Source organism: Chiloscyllium plagiosum, chromosome 31, assembly GCF_004010195.1.
Source record: "Chiloscyllium plagiosum isolate BGI_BamShark_2017 chromosome 31, ASM401019v2, whole genome shotgun sequence".
Taxonomy (NCBI): domain Eukaryota; kingdom Metazoa; phylum Chordata; class Chondrichthyes; order Orectolobiformes; family Hemiscylliidae; genus Chiloscyllium; species Chiloscyllium plagiosum.
Window position 1 is genome coordinate 25,509,256 of NC_057740.1, and position 18,692 is coordinate 25,527,947.

General features: G+C 37.4%; 1 protein-coding gene across 1 annotated transcript in view; it reads right to left on the reverse strand.

Annotated features, from left to right (window-relative positions):
• Positions 1-18,692, reverse strand: part of LOC122565337 (casein kinase I) — a 112,639-nt gene that overhangs the window by 46,171 nt on the left and 47,776 nt on the right. Inside the window, exons 2-3 of the mRNA XM_043721207.1 lie at positions 8,298-8,735; positions 123-157 (exon numbers count right to left, since the gene is read on the reverse strand). Coding sequence (XP_043577142.1) covers positions 123-157; positions 8,298-8,487 — 225 coding nt within the window. The 5' untranslated portion in view covers positions 8,488-8,735. The remainder of the gene's footprint in view (positions 1-122; positions 158-8,297; positions 8,736-18,692) is intronic.

Genomic DNA, 18,692 nt, shown 5'->3' on the forward strand with positions numbered 1-18,692 from the left:
CTTAATTATGGTCACCTAAAAATGCAATGGTAAATTATGTGCAGCCTATTTTTTTTAAATGCCAAGTCATGTCAGAATTACTGAGGAGTGATCCCTCAGTTCCCGAGAGATCCTTAAGGAACAATCCTCAAGCTCACAATTCCATTAAAAAGTAAATACTTTTTTAAAAGCAATGAATTATTTCTTAATGTTTACACTGCTATACAACTTCAACCTCAACCCTATGTGTACGGCTAGACCTCCTATTTTAGTTTCTGTTAAATTATAAAGAAAAGTAATAAATTTCACTTATGCCTCCATTGCATCAGAGAACCTTATTGGTTGATGCTTGTTTGCTGATTTTGTTCTTTAATATAATAGTTGCCACGGTGTTCAATATTATTATTGCTAGAGACCTGAAAGGTTTTTAGGTGGTAACAGAATAAAATTCATGACAGCAGCAACGAACCTATGAAAAGCTTTTTAGATCTTTGTGGACAGCTTTCGAGTCAAAGCATCAGTAATAGAGATCGGAAACAGATCCTTCCATCCGACTTGTCCATGCTGACCAGATATCCCAACCCAATCTAGTCCCACCTGCCAGCACCCGGCTCATATCCCTCCAAACCCTTCCTATTCATATACCCATCCAAAAGCCTCCTAAATGTTGCAATCATACTAACCTCCACCACTTCCTCTAGCAGCTCACTCCATACACGTACCATTCTGGGTGTGGAAAAAGTTGCCCCTTAGGTCTCTTTTATATTTTTCCCCCTCTCACCCGAAACCAATGCCCTCTAGTTCTGGACTCCCCCACCCCAGGGAGAAGACTTTGCCTATTTACCCTATCCATGCTCCTCGTGATTTTATAAACCTCTACGGTCACCCCATAGCCTCTGACATTGGTGGTAAGCACCATCACTTTGCCACCGATAGCAAATTATGAGTCACAACCTCTAAATTTACTAAGCACTGAACAACTTCATGAAGAAGGGCTTATGCCCGAAACGTCCATTCTCCTGCTCCTTTGACGCTGCCTGACCTGCTGTGCTTTTCCAGCAACACATTTTTCAGCTCTGATCTCCAGCATCTGCAGTCCTCAATTTCTCCTACCGAACTATATGCCAATGTAACTAACTTAGTATTGTCTTTCAAAGCTATTTTCAGTTATTTAAAGGCAGGGTACTCCGTGATGAACTAGAGATTATTAAAATGTTTATTTTGTGACAAAACCCTGCTTCACCCATATTAATAAAAGTGCATTAGATTATAACATTTTAATTTCAAAATTTGTGGTAATTATGTTCTAAAACACCACCCAAGTGCACTGACTCATGGCGAAATTTATTTTTGGCAGAAATGCAAATGAATTTTCAGAGATTTGGTAAGAAAAATAAACTTTGAAACAAGCCAAACTTGGCAGTGTAATCTGTACCCAGATCACAATTTGAACGCGAAAAAAACTGTAATGTGTACAAGAATAAATGCATGGTAATAATTCCAATGTTGTAGAATATTAGTCTGATCTCCTTCCAAAAACAAATCATGAGGGCAGTACTGTTCAGTGACCTGGTCAATATTTGCCAATGCCCTATTTCTGAAACTACAAAGTGATAGCATTTTAAAAGTATTTTTATACTAGTTTGTAAAGTGCTTTCTTTCCTTTATTCATCTATCAACCAATGTAATTCAGAAAATTATATCTAGCCTTTGTGAGATTACAGCTGCAGTGTGTCTTTAGTCCTTACCTCCTTATTTGAAAAAGAATCAGTTATTAGAAGTGGAAAGGATAATTCCAAGATTAATTCTCAAATTAAAGGGGAGTATGAGGGATGACTAAACATATATGAAGAGTAGCAATTTTATTGAAGATTTATGTGAAGACTTTGTTGAATGTAGAATCAGATAAAAATTTAATAACCAGGCTCACAACTTTAAAGTTAAAGAATAACAGATATGTCTCAAGACTCAAAAAAAGGGGATTATGAAAATTCTAGTCAGTGAATACACATCACATTTGGAAATGAAATGAATCAGGTATTCTTGAAAAAAAGTAAGGCATTCTTAAGAGAAACTAGATAAGTAGCCTGTCATGCCCAAAAAGTACCAGCATTTCTCAAAATGATGATGAGATACGTAAACACTGGAGGAGCTGCTTTACAGCTATATTAAAGCAAGAACGAACATAGTCCACATCTTACATAGATCAAAGCATAATGAAGAAAACATCCTCCACATGGTAATTTTACTACATGCAGGGTCTTCTGCATTCAGGATGCAAAGTGAAGTCAGAGTTGGAATTACAGTTGCCTTCCCTAAAGTGCCACACCCTCACTACTTACCACATGGAAAACTATGACATGCCTTATCTTGATTTAGTTCAACCAAACGCCACATGGCCCAGTCTGTTTGCAAGTGTGATTCCCTTTACCTGCAAGATTGGATCAGAGGTGGGAATGTTTTCTGCTTAAGCTGCCTTGAATTTCTTTAACATAGCTTCTTCAAAGTTGTCACAGCAGCCATTCTTATCCTCCTTGCTGCTGAACAGGATAACCACTTGTTGAATGCACAAGATAGTTTTTTTTTAATCCTTCAGAACTCAAATGGTAGAATCTCTCAGCTCCTTAGTGATATCAGCTTTTTATGTCACACTATGGCTTTTCACTGCAGCATCAGCTTGACTTGTTTTGATTGAAAACATTTCACTTCCTCACAGGCTCAGCTATACTTGCAGGGTTTGAATATCCTTTTGCTGGGAGATCTTGAAGTCAAACGATAGCCTACTCAGAACTCTTGATATTATGCTCTACCATGGCTTAATTTCTCTCTGGTACAGTCATCTGACAAGCATACACACAATCAGCTAAACTGGAGTTACCGGTGTTGAACTTCAGTCTATCGCCAGCATGATTCTATTGGATTTGCTATCTGGCTGGTGGCTGTGACTGGCAATTTCAACAACTGGGGAAACCATACATTTTTTAAAATTCTGAATTGTTTCACCTCCTATAACTCAAAAGGCCACAAGCAAAGTTAAAAAAGAATATGCCACAACTTTTTTAAAAAATTGAATTTTTATTCATTTCCAACAAAGTTACTCCACTTCTAACCAGTGTTTAATCTTAGAAATAATTTAATTGTATCTTTATTTATATGTAAACTTGACTTTACAGTCAGTTTTAGACTTCTAACTCTGAGAAAACGATGGCAACGGATAGATGAACAAACTTATCACAACACTATGATGGAGGAGGCCATTCAAGTTTGGGGGACAGGGATAGTAAAAAGGAATGTGGCAACAGAAGACATTCCTGTCAAGCAAATTACTGCAGAGAGCTGTGTCAATTAACAAGAATTCTGTTCTGCCTGCCTGGCACCATGGGTTCTGGAGATCTCTCAGCTAAACATCTGAAGCAGAAGAGGAGGGAATTAGAAGCTAAATAAGAATGAACCAAAAAAGGAATGATAATATCTGGATTACAATTTCAGCAGATTCAGAAATCAACATATGGCTAAAAAGGAGTGGCACAGGACGCCAGAAAGAGTTTTGAAACAGAAAGGGACTGTACTATTGAGATGGACTCTGCTTGTACAATTCTGATCAAAGGTTTATGCCCAAAATGTTGATTCTCCTGCTCCTCAAAGGCTGCTTGACATGCTGTGGCATGGAAAAGCACACTTTTCGACTTGTACAATTCCGGCCAGAGCAGAAGGGATAAGCGGGGTGTACTTACAAAGATTTAAATTAAGTTAGGTGATTTATGGAATGTGTCAACGACAAAAGCAGTGGGATAACAGGTCAAACACATGCAAAAGAAATTTGAAATCATCCTTCAGATGTTGCAGGCAATAGGAAATCTAAAAGGATACAAATAAATTAAACCTCAGAGCAAGGGAGTAGGAGGAACATAGCAGTTTACAAAAACTTGACTGTGCAAATTCAAGTTGAAGAATATAGCATAGTAGTCATTACTGAAACATATTCAAATGCTCAAAAATGCAACAAAACACACTTGCTTTAAAGGTCTATAGGAAAGACAGAAAATGGTAGAATGGTTGGAGTAGCCATTGTGACTAAAAACAAACATCAAAAGAAGGTAAGCAGGCAGTGAAGATTTTATGGGTAGAATTAAAACATGAATTTAAGACATTTTCTTGATAGCAGCTGTGAAGTTGCAGATTATATAAAGGCAAAGATCAAACTATCAGGTGGTAAAAATGGATTGGTTTTAACAGGAACTTGAACTTCATATTGACTGGATTAAGTGGACTAACAGGTCAGGAGTGAGAAAGGAGTGATTTTAGTGTGTGCCTGGGATAGTTTGCTGCAGCAACACCTCCTTGAAGTAACAAGAATGATATTCTGATATAAGTATTTCAGATCCTGTAACAGTACTATTCAGCTGAATAGTGAACGAGCTAATAGCAATCATAATATAATAACCTAACACAGCCAAGATGCTAGCATTAACCAATGTTGATTTCTGACACGAGATGGAGACAGCCCCCAGGAACCAGACAAACCTATTCAATGAAAAAAAAAATAGGATAATGTGATGGATTTTAAAAAAAGAATTAACTGCGACAGAGGAAAAGGGGAAAAGAGCTCCAATAGTCAAAGATGTCAGATAACTAGAGAGATAAAAGATTAAACTAAAAAGGCTAAAAGATAAAACTGAAGTATTAGAAATGTAAAAATAGCAAGATCCTAAAGAAGGGAACTATACAAATCACAGTATAAAGGTGACAAGCAGGGTCCCAATAGGTGTTTCTCCAAAGTTTTCTTTACTCAAACTTAACACCTTTTAAAATCACACTATTTCAGAAAGGTGTTTCAGGAAAACAAAGAGAATGAAGGCCAGTTACCCTGATATTTTTGGTCAAGCAATTGCAAGAACCTATAATTAAGGTAGTGCGTTTGAAAATTAAATTCAGGTCAGACAGACAACATGAATTTGGAAAGAGTAGAACTGGCTACAGAAACCTATTTAGATATTGAAAAGATGACTAAGACTGAAGAGGGAATATCTATGGATGTCATTGGCAAGGTAAGTAGTTGACCTGGTTACATAATTGGTTGAGTAAAAGGGTTGGGATAATGGGCTGATACATTGACAGACGAAACATGGCCAGTGTTGACATACTAGAGGGCCTAAGTTTAGGGTGAGAGGGGAAAGATATAAAAGAGATCTAAGGGGCAACTTTTTCACATAGAGGGTGGTATGTTTATGGAATGAGCTGCCAGAGAAAGTGGTGGAGGCTGGTACAATTGCAACATTTAAGAGGCATTTGGATGGGTATATGAATAGGAAAGGTTTGGAGGGATATGGACCAGGTGCTGGCAGGTGGGACTAGATTGGGTTGGGATATCTGGTCGGCATGGACGGGTTGGACCGAAGGGTCTGTTTCCATGCTGTACATCTCTATGACTCTATGACGTACAATGATCATTGTTGGGGCTTCACAATATGACAAGGATCGAAAACCACATATGCAAAGATGCCGATGACTCAAATGATAGATGGCATTATAGATACAGAAGGAAGCAAAAATTACAAAATATCGACAGATTATGTGAACAGAAAAATGTAGCTAACTGACTTCACTGGAAATAAGTGTACACCTGAATTAAAAAATGGGCAAAGCAATCAGCAGACTTGGGAGCAATTTTGTTTTTTATTAAAAAGGCGTGAACTTAAACATGACTTAGACATTTAACTAAAGTACTTAAATAATTGATTAGCAGTAGAGAACTGGGGTACTGCTGAAAAATACATTTTGTTCAGCATCGACCTTGCATTGTCAGCACAATTTGCAAGAATAGCAATTCAAGGAGAAAAGCAAACAGTTGTACTGTATGAGAGGAGTATGTTGATTGATTGGTGGGTGGAACTCTGGTAGAGGCATTGCCTTGGAAAATGCACAAATTAATGCTGATTGACAGTTAACTGTCAGGCTGTTTAAATTTTAAACAAGGGAGGTTGAAAGGGCAATGTCGTGATCAAATTACTGGGAAACGAACCAGGAAATGGCTTTTGCCTATTTTGAAGAGTTGAAACAGATTGGGTATATGTAGATGTTATTTCTGCCCTGTAAAAGTGGCACCGCACCTCCTTTTCCTTTTTGCCCAGTCTTCCTAAATGCTGAAGAATATCCTTGACCATCAGTTTACAAACCTGGTCATCCTATTGCCACGTCTTCATTTTAGGAATTAATTTTTTAAAAAAAAAATTTCTCATTTGTGATTCAAACCATCAAACTTTCACGAATACCATGTGTATTCAGATTGACTGCCTTGAACTACTTTTTAAATATGCTTTACTAAGCCTATTTGATACAAACCTATACTTCAACCATCTTCTATTTTTTGATTTTTATTTACTTTACTTTACCAGTTCTACTCCCCCCAAACTGTAGTTTCACCTTCAGGTTTCCATCACCGTGCAAATTAGTTTAAAGCTGTGGAACATCACCATTGAGGATATTAGCCCCAGTGCTGCTCAGCAGCAAACTGTGCATGTCCCAACTGCTCAGTACAGGAGGCCCTATTTGCTTGGACTAATGTGGCAGTCATCCATTCTCATTTTGTCTCCACATACCTAACCTGTACTTCTGTGGGAAAGGGAGTTTCTAGATTTTTACCCTCACTGTGGCTACAAAGAATGGAACATTTTCCACTTGTTTGGATTGGTGCAGGTCCAGGATCACTCAAGAAGCTTGACACCACCTTGTAAGAAGCATCTTGAATATTCACTTCCTTCACTAATAACTCCCTGACGTAGTAGTGTGTACTATCTACTAGATGCCCTACAGCAACTAACATAGAAAGTGTCCTTCAACAGTACCTTCCACATGCACAACTTCCATTGCCTAGGAGGACATCAGCAGATGCTTGCGAGCACCACCACTTGCAAATTCTCAAGTCATGTATCACCCTGAAATCATGCAAATAGAGTAACAATCTAGGAACTCCTCCTCCACAGAACTACAGCTGTTCCTACTCCTCAAAGATTGCCATGTCACAAGGTAGCTAACACCTTGTCCAGGCAATCCGTGATGAACAAATGCTGATCTCTCATTCCTCTAAACTCCAGTGAGCAGAGTTCTAACTTGTTTAGCTTTTGCTGATAATGCAACCCCTTCACATAAGGGATCATCATTGCAAATCTTCACTGAACTGCCTCCAATAAAATGATATCTTTCTTTTAATAAGGGACCAAAACTGCGCTCAGTCCTTCAGATGTGGTCTCACCAGCACCATGTACAGTTGCAGGAAGATATCCCTATTCTCATACTCAACTCCCTTAAGATAATAGTCATGCTGCTGCACCCAGTTTGCTAGCCTAATTCACGAACTCAACCAAATCCAAACAACACTTCCAATACTCACTAAATTGGAATCCTTATTTGGTCTATTGAGGTTTTGTTTAAACATTCAGAATGTTTTGGGCTGGGCACAGGTACCTATTGGTGGAGGTGGTGGCATTCCAACAGTGGAAGAGTGCGGGGACTCAGGGAACCTGAGTCTGCAGACTGAGGGATGGAGTTTGTAGCTTTGTTTCTCTGGAGAGAACCAGGTAAGGAGTGATTTATACGTTTCCTTTTCTTTTGGCTGTTTCATGTATTTCTGCTTGTATTTTTAGTCCTGCCTTTGGTATACTAAGATGGTGCCAGAGAATGGCAACGTTATACATTTTTCACTGTACTCAAGTACACATTACAATAAAATCTAAATCTAAAATTTACACAAGACTAAGGCAAGTGAGAATATGTACACTGGACTAAGTAGAACACCAGAAATTATTCAGAATATACAAGTTTATCTTTGGTAACCAGGCTAAGTACCAATTATTCCAATGACTTTAAATTTCATTAATGGGATGAGCATCACTGGCTAGGCAAATATTTATTGCCAACTCCAAGCCCCTGATCGGAGGGGCTTGCCAGGCCATTTCAAAAGGAAATTAAAAGAGTCAATCACATATGGCTGTTAGTCTGAAGTCACACTTAGGCCAGACAGGGAAGTATTATTAGAATGTCATTCCCTTAAGGTCAATAGTGATTAGTTTTTACTGTTTTTACAAAAATGGTTGCCATTAGACCTTTCATTTCAAATTTTTTTTTAAAATCTGAATTCAAATTCTACCATCTGCTTTTGAACTCAAGCCCACAAAGCTTTACCTAGGTTCCTGGATTACTTAGTGACAAACTATTGCTGTACCTTCTATTTATTAGACATTCTGTTTGTAACAGTCAAACGTACAAATCCAACTCAATTGTTCATGGAAATAAAAGGAGGAATCAGCAATTCTGATGTTTCTTACCCAGACGAAGCTCTCCAAAATTCCCACATCCAATCTTCTTCCCCACGCGGAAGTTGGGACCAACCATTAAGACTCCAGAACTGGTCCCTGTACTCCGGCCACAATTGGTTCCGCGCCCGCCAGATTTTGACATTCTTCTCGTTTCTTCCGTGTCACCCCTCCCCCCTCTCTTATCAAAATCCATAAGTTTGTGGTAGCCTGGCTTCTCCACGGTTACTTTGCCATGCAAACCAATGCCAAACCTTGGAATTTTAGAATATCATCACGGTTAAAACGATGGGCTACTACAAGTTTAGCACCATCAAAGGTCTCGACAAATCTTCCATTTTTGTCTTCTTTTGTACATTTTTTGAGAGACAACACATCCTTAAGTCAAACTGACAATACAGATGGAACAGCTGAATTCTTTCACGTTCCTTCTTTCGTGTAGTCCTACAAAACAAAATAAATCAATGAGCATATTTTGATGATAAAACGGTCTCAATGTTAGTGAATGACAGGCCTAAAAATTCTTTCGTATTATGCAGGAAAACTGTAGGAGTTTGCAATAATTGAAGGATGATGTCAACTTGATCAATGTTGACATATAAGCAAAATACTACGGATGTAGTAAATCTGAAATAGAAACAGGAAACACTTGAAATATTCAGTGGGTCAGGATACATCTAACAAGGGGAGAAACAGAGTTAAAGTTTCCAAGTCATCACCCAAAAACATAAGGCTGAATTTGTAATATGTGCATACTCCAACTTTAAGTGCATTTAAGTCGTCAATGGACAAGCATATGGACGTACATGGAATAGTGTAGGTTAGATGGGCTTCAGATTGGTATGACAGGTCGGCGCAACATCGAGGGCCGAAGGGCCTGTACTGCGCTGTAAAGTTTGATGTTCTATATTTGAAATTAGAGTTGTATTTTTTAATTTTGTGAATGTTTGCAGTTTAAACCATAAGGCACTAAGATTGTATTGCCACAATTCAACCTAGCTTTGCTATCAAAAGGAGGAGAAAAAGTTTGCTAAGTTCATCACAAATTCCTCCTTTTGGTAACTAGCTAACAAAAGATATAGGGAACCAACAAGCCCAACTTTGATTTACCTATTTTTGTTATGGAACAAATATTGCAGATGTTGCTGGATGTCTTCTTACTTGGCATGATTAGACTACAGATGGGATCATACCTTTACTTATTTACACTCCACAGCACTGAGAATTAATATTGCAATGCTCTTAGGATATAATCTAATTTTCATATTCCAAAGCTGCTCAATTCAAGTGAGTGAAAATAATTTTGACACTAAATTTCCACTTTGCTGTGTTATTGCATTGACTAACTATCAGATATTCATTTTTTCATCACAGAACTAAATTCATGAGTTTGCTTCCAATACTAGTACCTACCGCTGCAATTAATATTAAAACAATTCTACCTTATATTGATGCTGTCAAAGCCAGTGCTCCCTGGATATATGCCAAGCTGAAGGTGATATGAGAAACTCCACATACTCAAAATCACAGCACTTGAATTCCTCCATTAGAAGTCTTCGTAGTTGTTGTAAAAAGATGATAAAACCTTTGAATGTAGCAAATCTAAGCTGGAGTTTAGCATCCAGGACTACTTAATGAAGTTCTGTTTAAAGGTTGGCATTCAATAATCAAAATTTTCATTGTCCCAAGGCAGATTGGTTTAGATGCAGTGGATGGCAGGAGATAAAATATCTATAAAACTTGTTAAAAATATTTTGGTCAGATGCTTAGAAACATTTTGGAGCAATATATTGCAAGAAAATTCCAAAGATGACCAACTTAGTCCCTAATATTGAAGCAAATTTAGCCCTTGAGGATTTTGTCATCTTCACACTAGTTGGTTACAAATCATTGTTGAATATTTCTCAACAGCAGAAGCCTAGAGTACTACTATTAATTCAAATCTATTGAATCATGTAGTCAGAGATATGCGAACTGCACCAGGAATTTCTTTATTCCTGTAAGTTAGAACAGCTTTGCAGTGTGGACCATAGCAGCAAACAGTTCCACTTAGCTTTTACAATGCTTTTGGAGAAGGCTTCACATCGGCAACAACTCAGCAAAAACAGATACAAGAATACCAATTAATGGAAGGTATCACCACCTGAATCTAATTTAGAAGTACTATTTTCTCGCTTGTGCATCAGAATTAAATATGCAAATTCTGCTCCCCTACTGTCATGATGTCTAGTCATCTTTGACAAACTAAGTGGCAGCTAAAACAAAATTTAAAACTTTGAGCACTTCCTGAGTTTGCTTCCAATACTAGATAACAATGCTTCAAAAGTGTACTTTAGTACCATGGTTTGCCAAACTGTTCACAATATATTAATCTTCACTGGGACAGAATAAATTGCAAAGAGAGAAAATACACAGAAGATAAAGATTTAAAGTCCTAAAGAGAAGGAGGGTTACAGATGTGCAGGAATCAAATTAATCAGCATTGCAGTAGGCTAAAAACTTTAAAATACACTTACTCAAAGATCTTGTTCAGATATAGAATCAAATTTATTCTAATTTTCTTGTGAAAGCTTTAAATTACATATTTGTTTAAATTGAGTGCATTGATAAATATTTTGTTCAACGACTCAGGTGTTCATTTCTACGCTGACCTTCCCACCCAATGCTGATGAGCAAACAAAGAAAATAAACTTCACTTTAAAATTCTATTGGAAGAGTGGGATCGTGCTGCCATGCTACCTCAAAAACGAAACAAGCTACTCAAATATCTACAGCTTCATTATAAGAAAAAGCAAAATATAACAGATCCCAGAAACAAATCAACAGGGCAGATATCATTTGTGCAGAGGAAAATTTTGGCTTAACATTTCAGGTACCACCTAATATGCTTAGTGACTAGAAGCTTTTCTATTCCAAAATAACTACAGTCAATGTTGTATTGTGTATATACATACATACATACCACTACTGCTAGAGAGGACAGTTGTACTGTGCAACGTTGCATTTGTTATAATTTTAAAATATTCAAGCTTAAACCATTTCATTCTGGTTAAATGTTGGCCAAATATTACAATATAATTGGCAATTTTGCTCAAAACTATTTGGGTTTCTACATACTAAAAACAAAAGTAAACCTGGGAAGTACCCCTGACCCAAATGTATCATTTTAGTGCATTATTCAAACGATATACATGTCTTGATCTTTTTACCCCTGCAAGTCAAAAGCAGTGAAGTGCATCTCTTAAGAGTGAATTTGAGTAATTAAACAGTAGAAACAGCAGCAACATTACTACTGATGGAGAGTTTAACAAAATCTCAGCATTATCAAAATTCGAATAGTGAAGTTCTCTAGATGCCCTGGCCAAAATTAGCTCTGCAATTAGTTTTCAGTTTATTTATAATTCACAAAACCTTTTCTTAAAAAGAAAAAAAAAATGCTGGACAAACTCAGCAGGTCAGGCAGCGTATGTGGAGAGAGAAAAGTGTGCCAAGTTGTGCATCTGACATGACTCTTCGTAGTTCAGACCTGCTGAGTTTCTCCAGTATTATCCTTTTATTTCTGATATTCTGCATTGGCACTACTATGCTTTTGTTTGTGAATTATGCTGGATAAGGTCAGGGCCACCTCTGATCAGATCAAAAGAATCTGTTCCAAACAATTGCCTTTCAGAATTGCAAATAGGAACCAATGGACATTTCGTTTCAAAGAGTGCTTAGTACAAACAATAATTAGAACAACATTGTCTGACACATGAATACTGGTCAGTGATGAGTCAAAGTATGGAAGAAAGTTTACAAAAACAAACTTAAGTGGAAGAGAATCTTTACTCCAGATTTTCAGTATTATCCCTCAGTCCCAAAACCAGCTAAGGTAGGACACAAATTTCCTCTTGATTTTTATTCAGCATATTCTTCTAATCGACCTTTCAGAGATTTTTTGTTGTTACACACCACAGAAACAGGTGGGACATGAACCCAGGCCTCCCGATCCAGGGGTAGGGACACAAGAGCTGTTAAATTACCTTTATCAATATCCACAACCTTCAGTATCTATGGGACTGAGTTTAATTAGATTGCCAAAGTACTTCGTTACATTCATCATTCTAAAGTGTATTTACTAAGAGGTTTCCTACATTTCCATTAAGTATATGACCAGTTTTCCACTTCAGACTTGTGAAACCTCAAGGACACAAGAGGAAAAATAATTTTAAATGCAAAGCAGATAAAAATACCCTAACAACAAACTTAGAAAATTTACAGCAGCAATTTTGAGCTTCCAACCATCTCACTCCCTTTACACATATTTATCACTAATAAAGTCATTGCATCTTTAGAGACAATAAATGGTCTCGTAAGTGTGAAGAATCTGTTCTTCAATTGGAGAATGGCATCAATTCCTTTTGAATATACCAGCACTAATCTATATGCAAAGGCTATGTGGGATAGGTATGTGGTTGAGGAAAAGCTCTATTCTGAAACTGGAAAACAACTCAACCCTTGAGGGCATTGGTCAAGCAGATGGGAAAGCTACAGAGAAATATCAAATTGGAAAAAGCTCTTTTGTAAAGCAGCTTAAAAGCTCGTTACCCTACCATAATTCTGAATATCATATCACTAAAAGAACCAAAACATTGAAAGGTTAATATACATGCCAGTAATGCAGCAGCAGCCTTGGGAATATCAGCATTGGAGCAAAATACTATTACAGCATCGGAGCAAAATACTATTACAGCATCAATTGTGGTTCATACTTTTCTTACATGGGAAGCTCTTCTCAATAGGAAGTCACTTCTCAGTCAATATGAACAGTGCACAGTGAACAGTAATTAACAAATTATTAGAAAGTGAAGCCAATACTTTTTGTAATACAACGCCTTTTGAGTTTGCCTGGAGAGGTTTTTCACATTATCAACGCTCATGGTGGCATAATCTCTCCTTTCATTTTTTGAAATGGACACTGATGTATATTCTTCCCCAGACAACCAAATAGGAATATTGTAACTTCACTTTTTGGACAGAAGGAAAAATTCTGGAAAAATTGATCTGGTTCTTCTAAATGCATCCATTACACACCGGCATCATTTGCACCAGCAGAATGAGCTAATCAAATACCATGGTGAAACAAAACCCAGTAATCTGAAGATCATAATCAGTTAAATGAGCATAACAATGAAAGGCAGACAGGAATGAAGAGAAAACGTAGTTAGGTTTCACATAGTCAACAGTCCAAGGAAACCCATGTCTCGACTAGTCAAAATGTTTTGTTGGTGTTCCGTTTGCTTTCAAATAAAAGGCATTTTCGGAAATTTCACTCATGATTAAAAATGACCGACATTAGAAAAATGTAAAATCACATTTTCCTGATGTGAAGGCATGTTTTAATCAAAACTGGTCAGACCACATTTCAAAAGATCTTTTAGAATACTGCATTTAAATTTGGATTCCTTGCTATAGGAAAGAAGTTGTGAAACTTGAAAACATTCAGAAACCATTTACAAGGATATTGCCAGGATTGGAGGGATTGAGGTATGGGGAGAGGCTGAATAGGTTGAGACTTTTTTCCTCCCCTGGAGTGTCAGAGGCTCTTTGGTAATCTTACAGATGTTTATAAAATCATGAGGGGCATGGATAGGGTGAATAGCCAAGGCTTTTTACCTCAGGATAGGAGAGTACAAAACTAAAAAGGCATAATTTTAAAAGGTGAGAGAGGAGAGATCCAAAAGGGACCAAAGTAGTAACTTTTTCACATGGAGGGGGCATGTGTGGGACAAGCTGCCAGAAGTAGTGATGGGGATGTGAATAAGGAGGGTTTAGAGGGATAAGAGCCAAATGCTGGCAAATGGGACTAGGTCAGTTTAAGATATCAGGATGGCATAGATGATTTGGATCAAAGGGTCTATTTCCGTGCTGACTCTATGACTGACTAAAACAGCAAGTAAAATGCCAAGATTTAGGTGACTTTTGTAATTTCTACACATACTTGCACTGAATGGTGGAGTGGGCTTGAAGGGTTAAACAGCCTATTCCTGCTCTTATTTCCCATGTTCTTCTTGCAGCAACGGTCACCCAGGTGCCAGTGTCCACAACCTTCCTCCTTTATGTCTGCATAATAGAGGTGGAGAGAGAGATTCGGAACCCAGGGTGAGTTTATTGTACTGATGATTGGGTATACACAACCATTATCCATCTCATGAAACCAGCTGAGCTAATGTAGCCAATGTCAGCTTAGCAAGTAGCACTCTTCAGAATTTCATTGTTTGTAACCTTATCCTGCAAAGAAATGTGAAGGATATATCTGAGACATAGTGCTCTATGGTGCAGTGATATTGCCCCTTCCTCTAGTTCCAGCTACTCTAGCCATTTTCCAGCATATCTAAACTGATCATTTTTTGGAGACATTGAAGGACAAAATAGCATTCAACCTTTTATCCTACCTGGCCTATGTTGTCCACATCTCACCATTGTCAAGCATTGAGGACACAGGTTAGGTATAACATACTGCCATTTATCTGAATTAACAATATGAAGCTGGAGGTTCATGATAATTTCACATATTTGTCACAACACTGAAAAAAAACGCATGGCAAACATTGCAGTTATGTCAAAGCTGAGTAATGTCATGGAACAATTTAACCGAAAACCAAACTGCAAGTCTTTAGGAAATAGTGGAGCATCGTGGGAAAAGAAAAACTTTAAGAGCATACACCAATCAACAGCTCTTACTTTTTTGTTATCAGTGAACATTAGCAAAGAGAGCTAGCTACATATTTGGGCTTTCAAAATCACAGAAATGTTACTGCATAGGAAGCCACCATTTGGCCCACTGTATCTGCACCAGGTTTGCTAATAACTATCATTATCAACTGCCAATTTCCTGCCTCTTCCTCATACACTTGCACATTAGATGCTTACTCCAAGTAGAAATATCATCTTCTAGCTCTTGCAATCCTATGATCATATTAATAAAACCCAGGATACTATTATTAACTTCTTCCTTCTCCTACCCTACTACCTTCAACGCACATACACGATCAGGTCCCTCTCCTCCTGCACCTAATTTAGTATTGAATGTGCAGCTTACATTGTCTGTCGATGTTCTTTCTACCAAAATGCATCACCTTGCAATTACCTGGCACCTATCCCACACTCCTGCGCTTGTCTAATGTCCTTCCTTTTGAAGTTCTACACTATCCTCCTCAGTTTAAGATGTATCATCTGCAAACTTTGAAATTGGGTCCTGAAAGGCAACATGTAGATCATTAATACATGTCAAGAAAAGTCAACATGCTAATACTGATTCCTGGGGAATTCCACTATAAAATCTTTTAAGCAACCCAAACAAGTATTGATTAACCATTACTTCCTGTTGCCTATCACTCTTTGAATCCACATTGCTACAGCTTTTTTATTCTGAGTTAACTTTAACAAGTCAATTTTGTGGCACTGGACTAAACGCCTTCTCAAAACTCATGTACACCAATAAAACAGTATTACCCTCATTTACCCTTTGTTACCTTTTCACCAAGAACTCTAGTTATTTAAATATATTCTGCCTTTCACAAATCCATGCTGGCTTTTCAATTCACTTTTTCTACCTCAATGTGACTACTAAATCTATCCCAAATAATTATTCTAAAAGCTTCCAAACTAATTAAGTTAATTTGACAGATCTATAATTGCTGGCTTATCCTTGCAACCTTTTTTCAACAAGGATGTAATGTAGCAATTCCCCAATATTTTGGTACCTCCCAAGTCTAGGCAAGATAATGGCTAATGCTCCTATAGTTTCTAACGTCACTTCCTTCAATATCTTTCATATCCAATAGAAAATGATTGATCATTTGTGCAACACCAATTGTTCAATGCTTTTCCCTTCATTTCCCCACTTTATAAACAACCTAGCTAAAGCTTTCTGGTAATTCTACATGAATTACCATGCAGAAACATTTCATTTATATAGGCAAACATTATGAGTAACCTGACCTGATATTTATATCCGCTCACCACCTCCCCACCACACAGAAGGAAGACATCAAAATGTGAAGTGTAATCCAGAGATCCTTTGTTGAATGCATAAGAGGTACTGGAGCACAGACAACACCACCTATGGAATGACATTTAGCCAAAGTCCTAACTCAGATGGACATAAAGGATCCCATGTTGCTACTTCAAGGAAGACCTATTTGTTCGGATCTCTAACATAGAATGATACACTTCACATTGTGTGTACTGGCCTTTTTGTCCAATGGGATCACTAAAATTCATACAAGTTTTCTGGCCACTTTCCCTTGATGCACATCTCTTTACCTCCAACCTCGATACTCGGCAGCAACTTCTGGAGCCAGGAGGCACTGGGTCTTCATGCCAATCAGTGTATGGACTCTCTAAGCGGCTGCATGCTTTAGAAGGAATATTGCTCCTCATTTCCTGAAGCTTACCACCACTTATAGGGCACAGGTCTGAAAATGTGATGGAATACTTGCCATTTATCTGTATGAATCCAGCTGAACCATTCAATAAGCTGAACACGAAAGCCAAAGCAGTTTCTCCACCACCTAAAAGCAGCATTGCAGCAATCTGTTAAAGCTCTTGTGACAGCATCTTCCACACTCATAAAAGTTAGAAAATCAAGGACAGATGTGTGGGAACACCAGCACCTGAAAAAAATACCCTCAAGTCATTTCTAGGATGGGATGGCATACATGTCATGGTTCCTTCACTTCTGCTGAATCAAACTTTTGTAACTCCCTACCCAACATATTGTTGATATGCAGCAGTTTAAGAAGTTGGCATATCACCACCTGATGGAGGAGTAGTAAAGAGCAATAGTGATGGCCTGGTCATTGATGCACACACATTTAAAAATATCAAACACTGCAGGAGGTGGAGGACAGACGTCAACATACAAGAAAAGGCACAGAATTTTAAAAAAAAGACAGGTGACTGAAGTCCAGGGTCAGACTTGTGATTAAACAGCTATGTTCAACAAAACAGTGAGTCAATCTGCACTTGATTTCTTAAATATAGAGGTCAGATTACACACAATATGACTGCTACATGTGCCAAAGTGAATATTCAGTTACTCTGAAAGGTTCTATTTAGAATTTAAGTTTCCAACTCAAATTCTTTGGTCATGCTGGTGAATCTAGACAAATTAAAATCAAATCTCAAAGCATTCAATTTTTCTACTGTTACTAAAAGGGTTATAATAGTTAATAAGGTTACTCAATAAATAATACATTGTTTCCTAACACCATTAATAAATGCAAGTAGCTAACAAGTAGCCACATGTACAGTCACTGTTTTTCAACAAAACTGCAAATTGGACTGCATTACGCTAGATACTACATCCATTGTTGAAAGATCATTAAAATGTTTTTCAACAGTGGTCACACTCAAAAAGGTATTTTAACCTGCCATTACTGAAATCCTGCAATGTTTCACACAGAAAGTTCCCAGACTCCAAAAATAAACAGTTACATCTGTGCTCCAATGATCCCCTTGTTTGTTTTACAGCAAACTGTTTCCATAAGTTCAATTAATGACCACTAAAGTGTTTGTAATAGCCATTTTTCTTCTGATGCATTAAAATATTTGAATAGCTAAAAACTAAAAACACAAAGCTTATTCTGAAAAATTAATTCCAACTCTATACAAGATTAAGCAAATAGAATAATGTAATGTGGGACTACTACTATAAAGATCTACACTTGAATACAATAAACTACCTCAATTCTGGAACTTGCCATAATCTCCAAACAACCCAGATAACAGCACTTTATACATCAAAATATAAAACTGTGAAATAAAAGTACAACTGTTAGATATCAAGAGACGCAAAATATAAATGTTGAACTTGTACAAGTACTTATTTGGAGTACTGCACTTAATCTTTGGCAGCCTATTATTGGAAAGAAAAAAAATGTAAACAATGCAACACAGATTCAATCAATGTTATCAGGATAGAAAGGTGGAATTTAGAAGACTAAATAGACCATTTCAGTCCAGTTTCCCCAGAGTTCAAAGAAGACATTAGCCAAAATGCACATACTTCAACTAATGTCATTATTATCCCCCCACAATAATAAAACACAAATTCTATTGGACTTCGTTAAAAAAAACTGATCTATTTCTATTGACTTATGGGATGACAGATGGAGATAAACTTAGATAAATGTGAGGTGTTGCATTTTGTTAAGATAAACCAGAATAGAACTTAGGGTCCTGGGGAGCATTGATGGGAGACCTAGGGAGGCGATTTTGCAGAAGATTTGTATCTCAGGTTGTAAGTTGCTCGCTGAGCTGCTAGAATTGTTCTCAGATGTTTCGTCACCACACGAGGTAACATCAGTGAGCCTCCGATTGTAATGTTCAAAGATTAAACAGGAATATCTCTTTGGA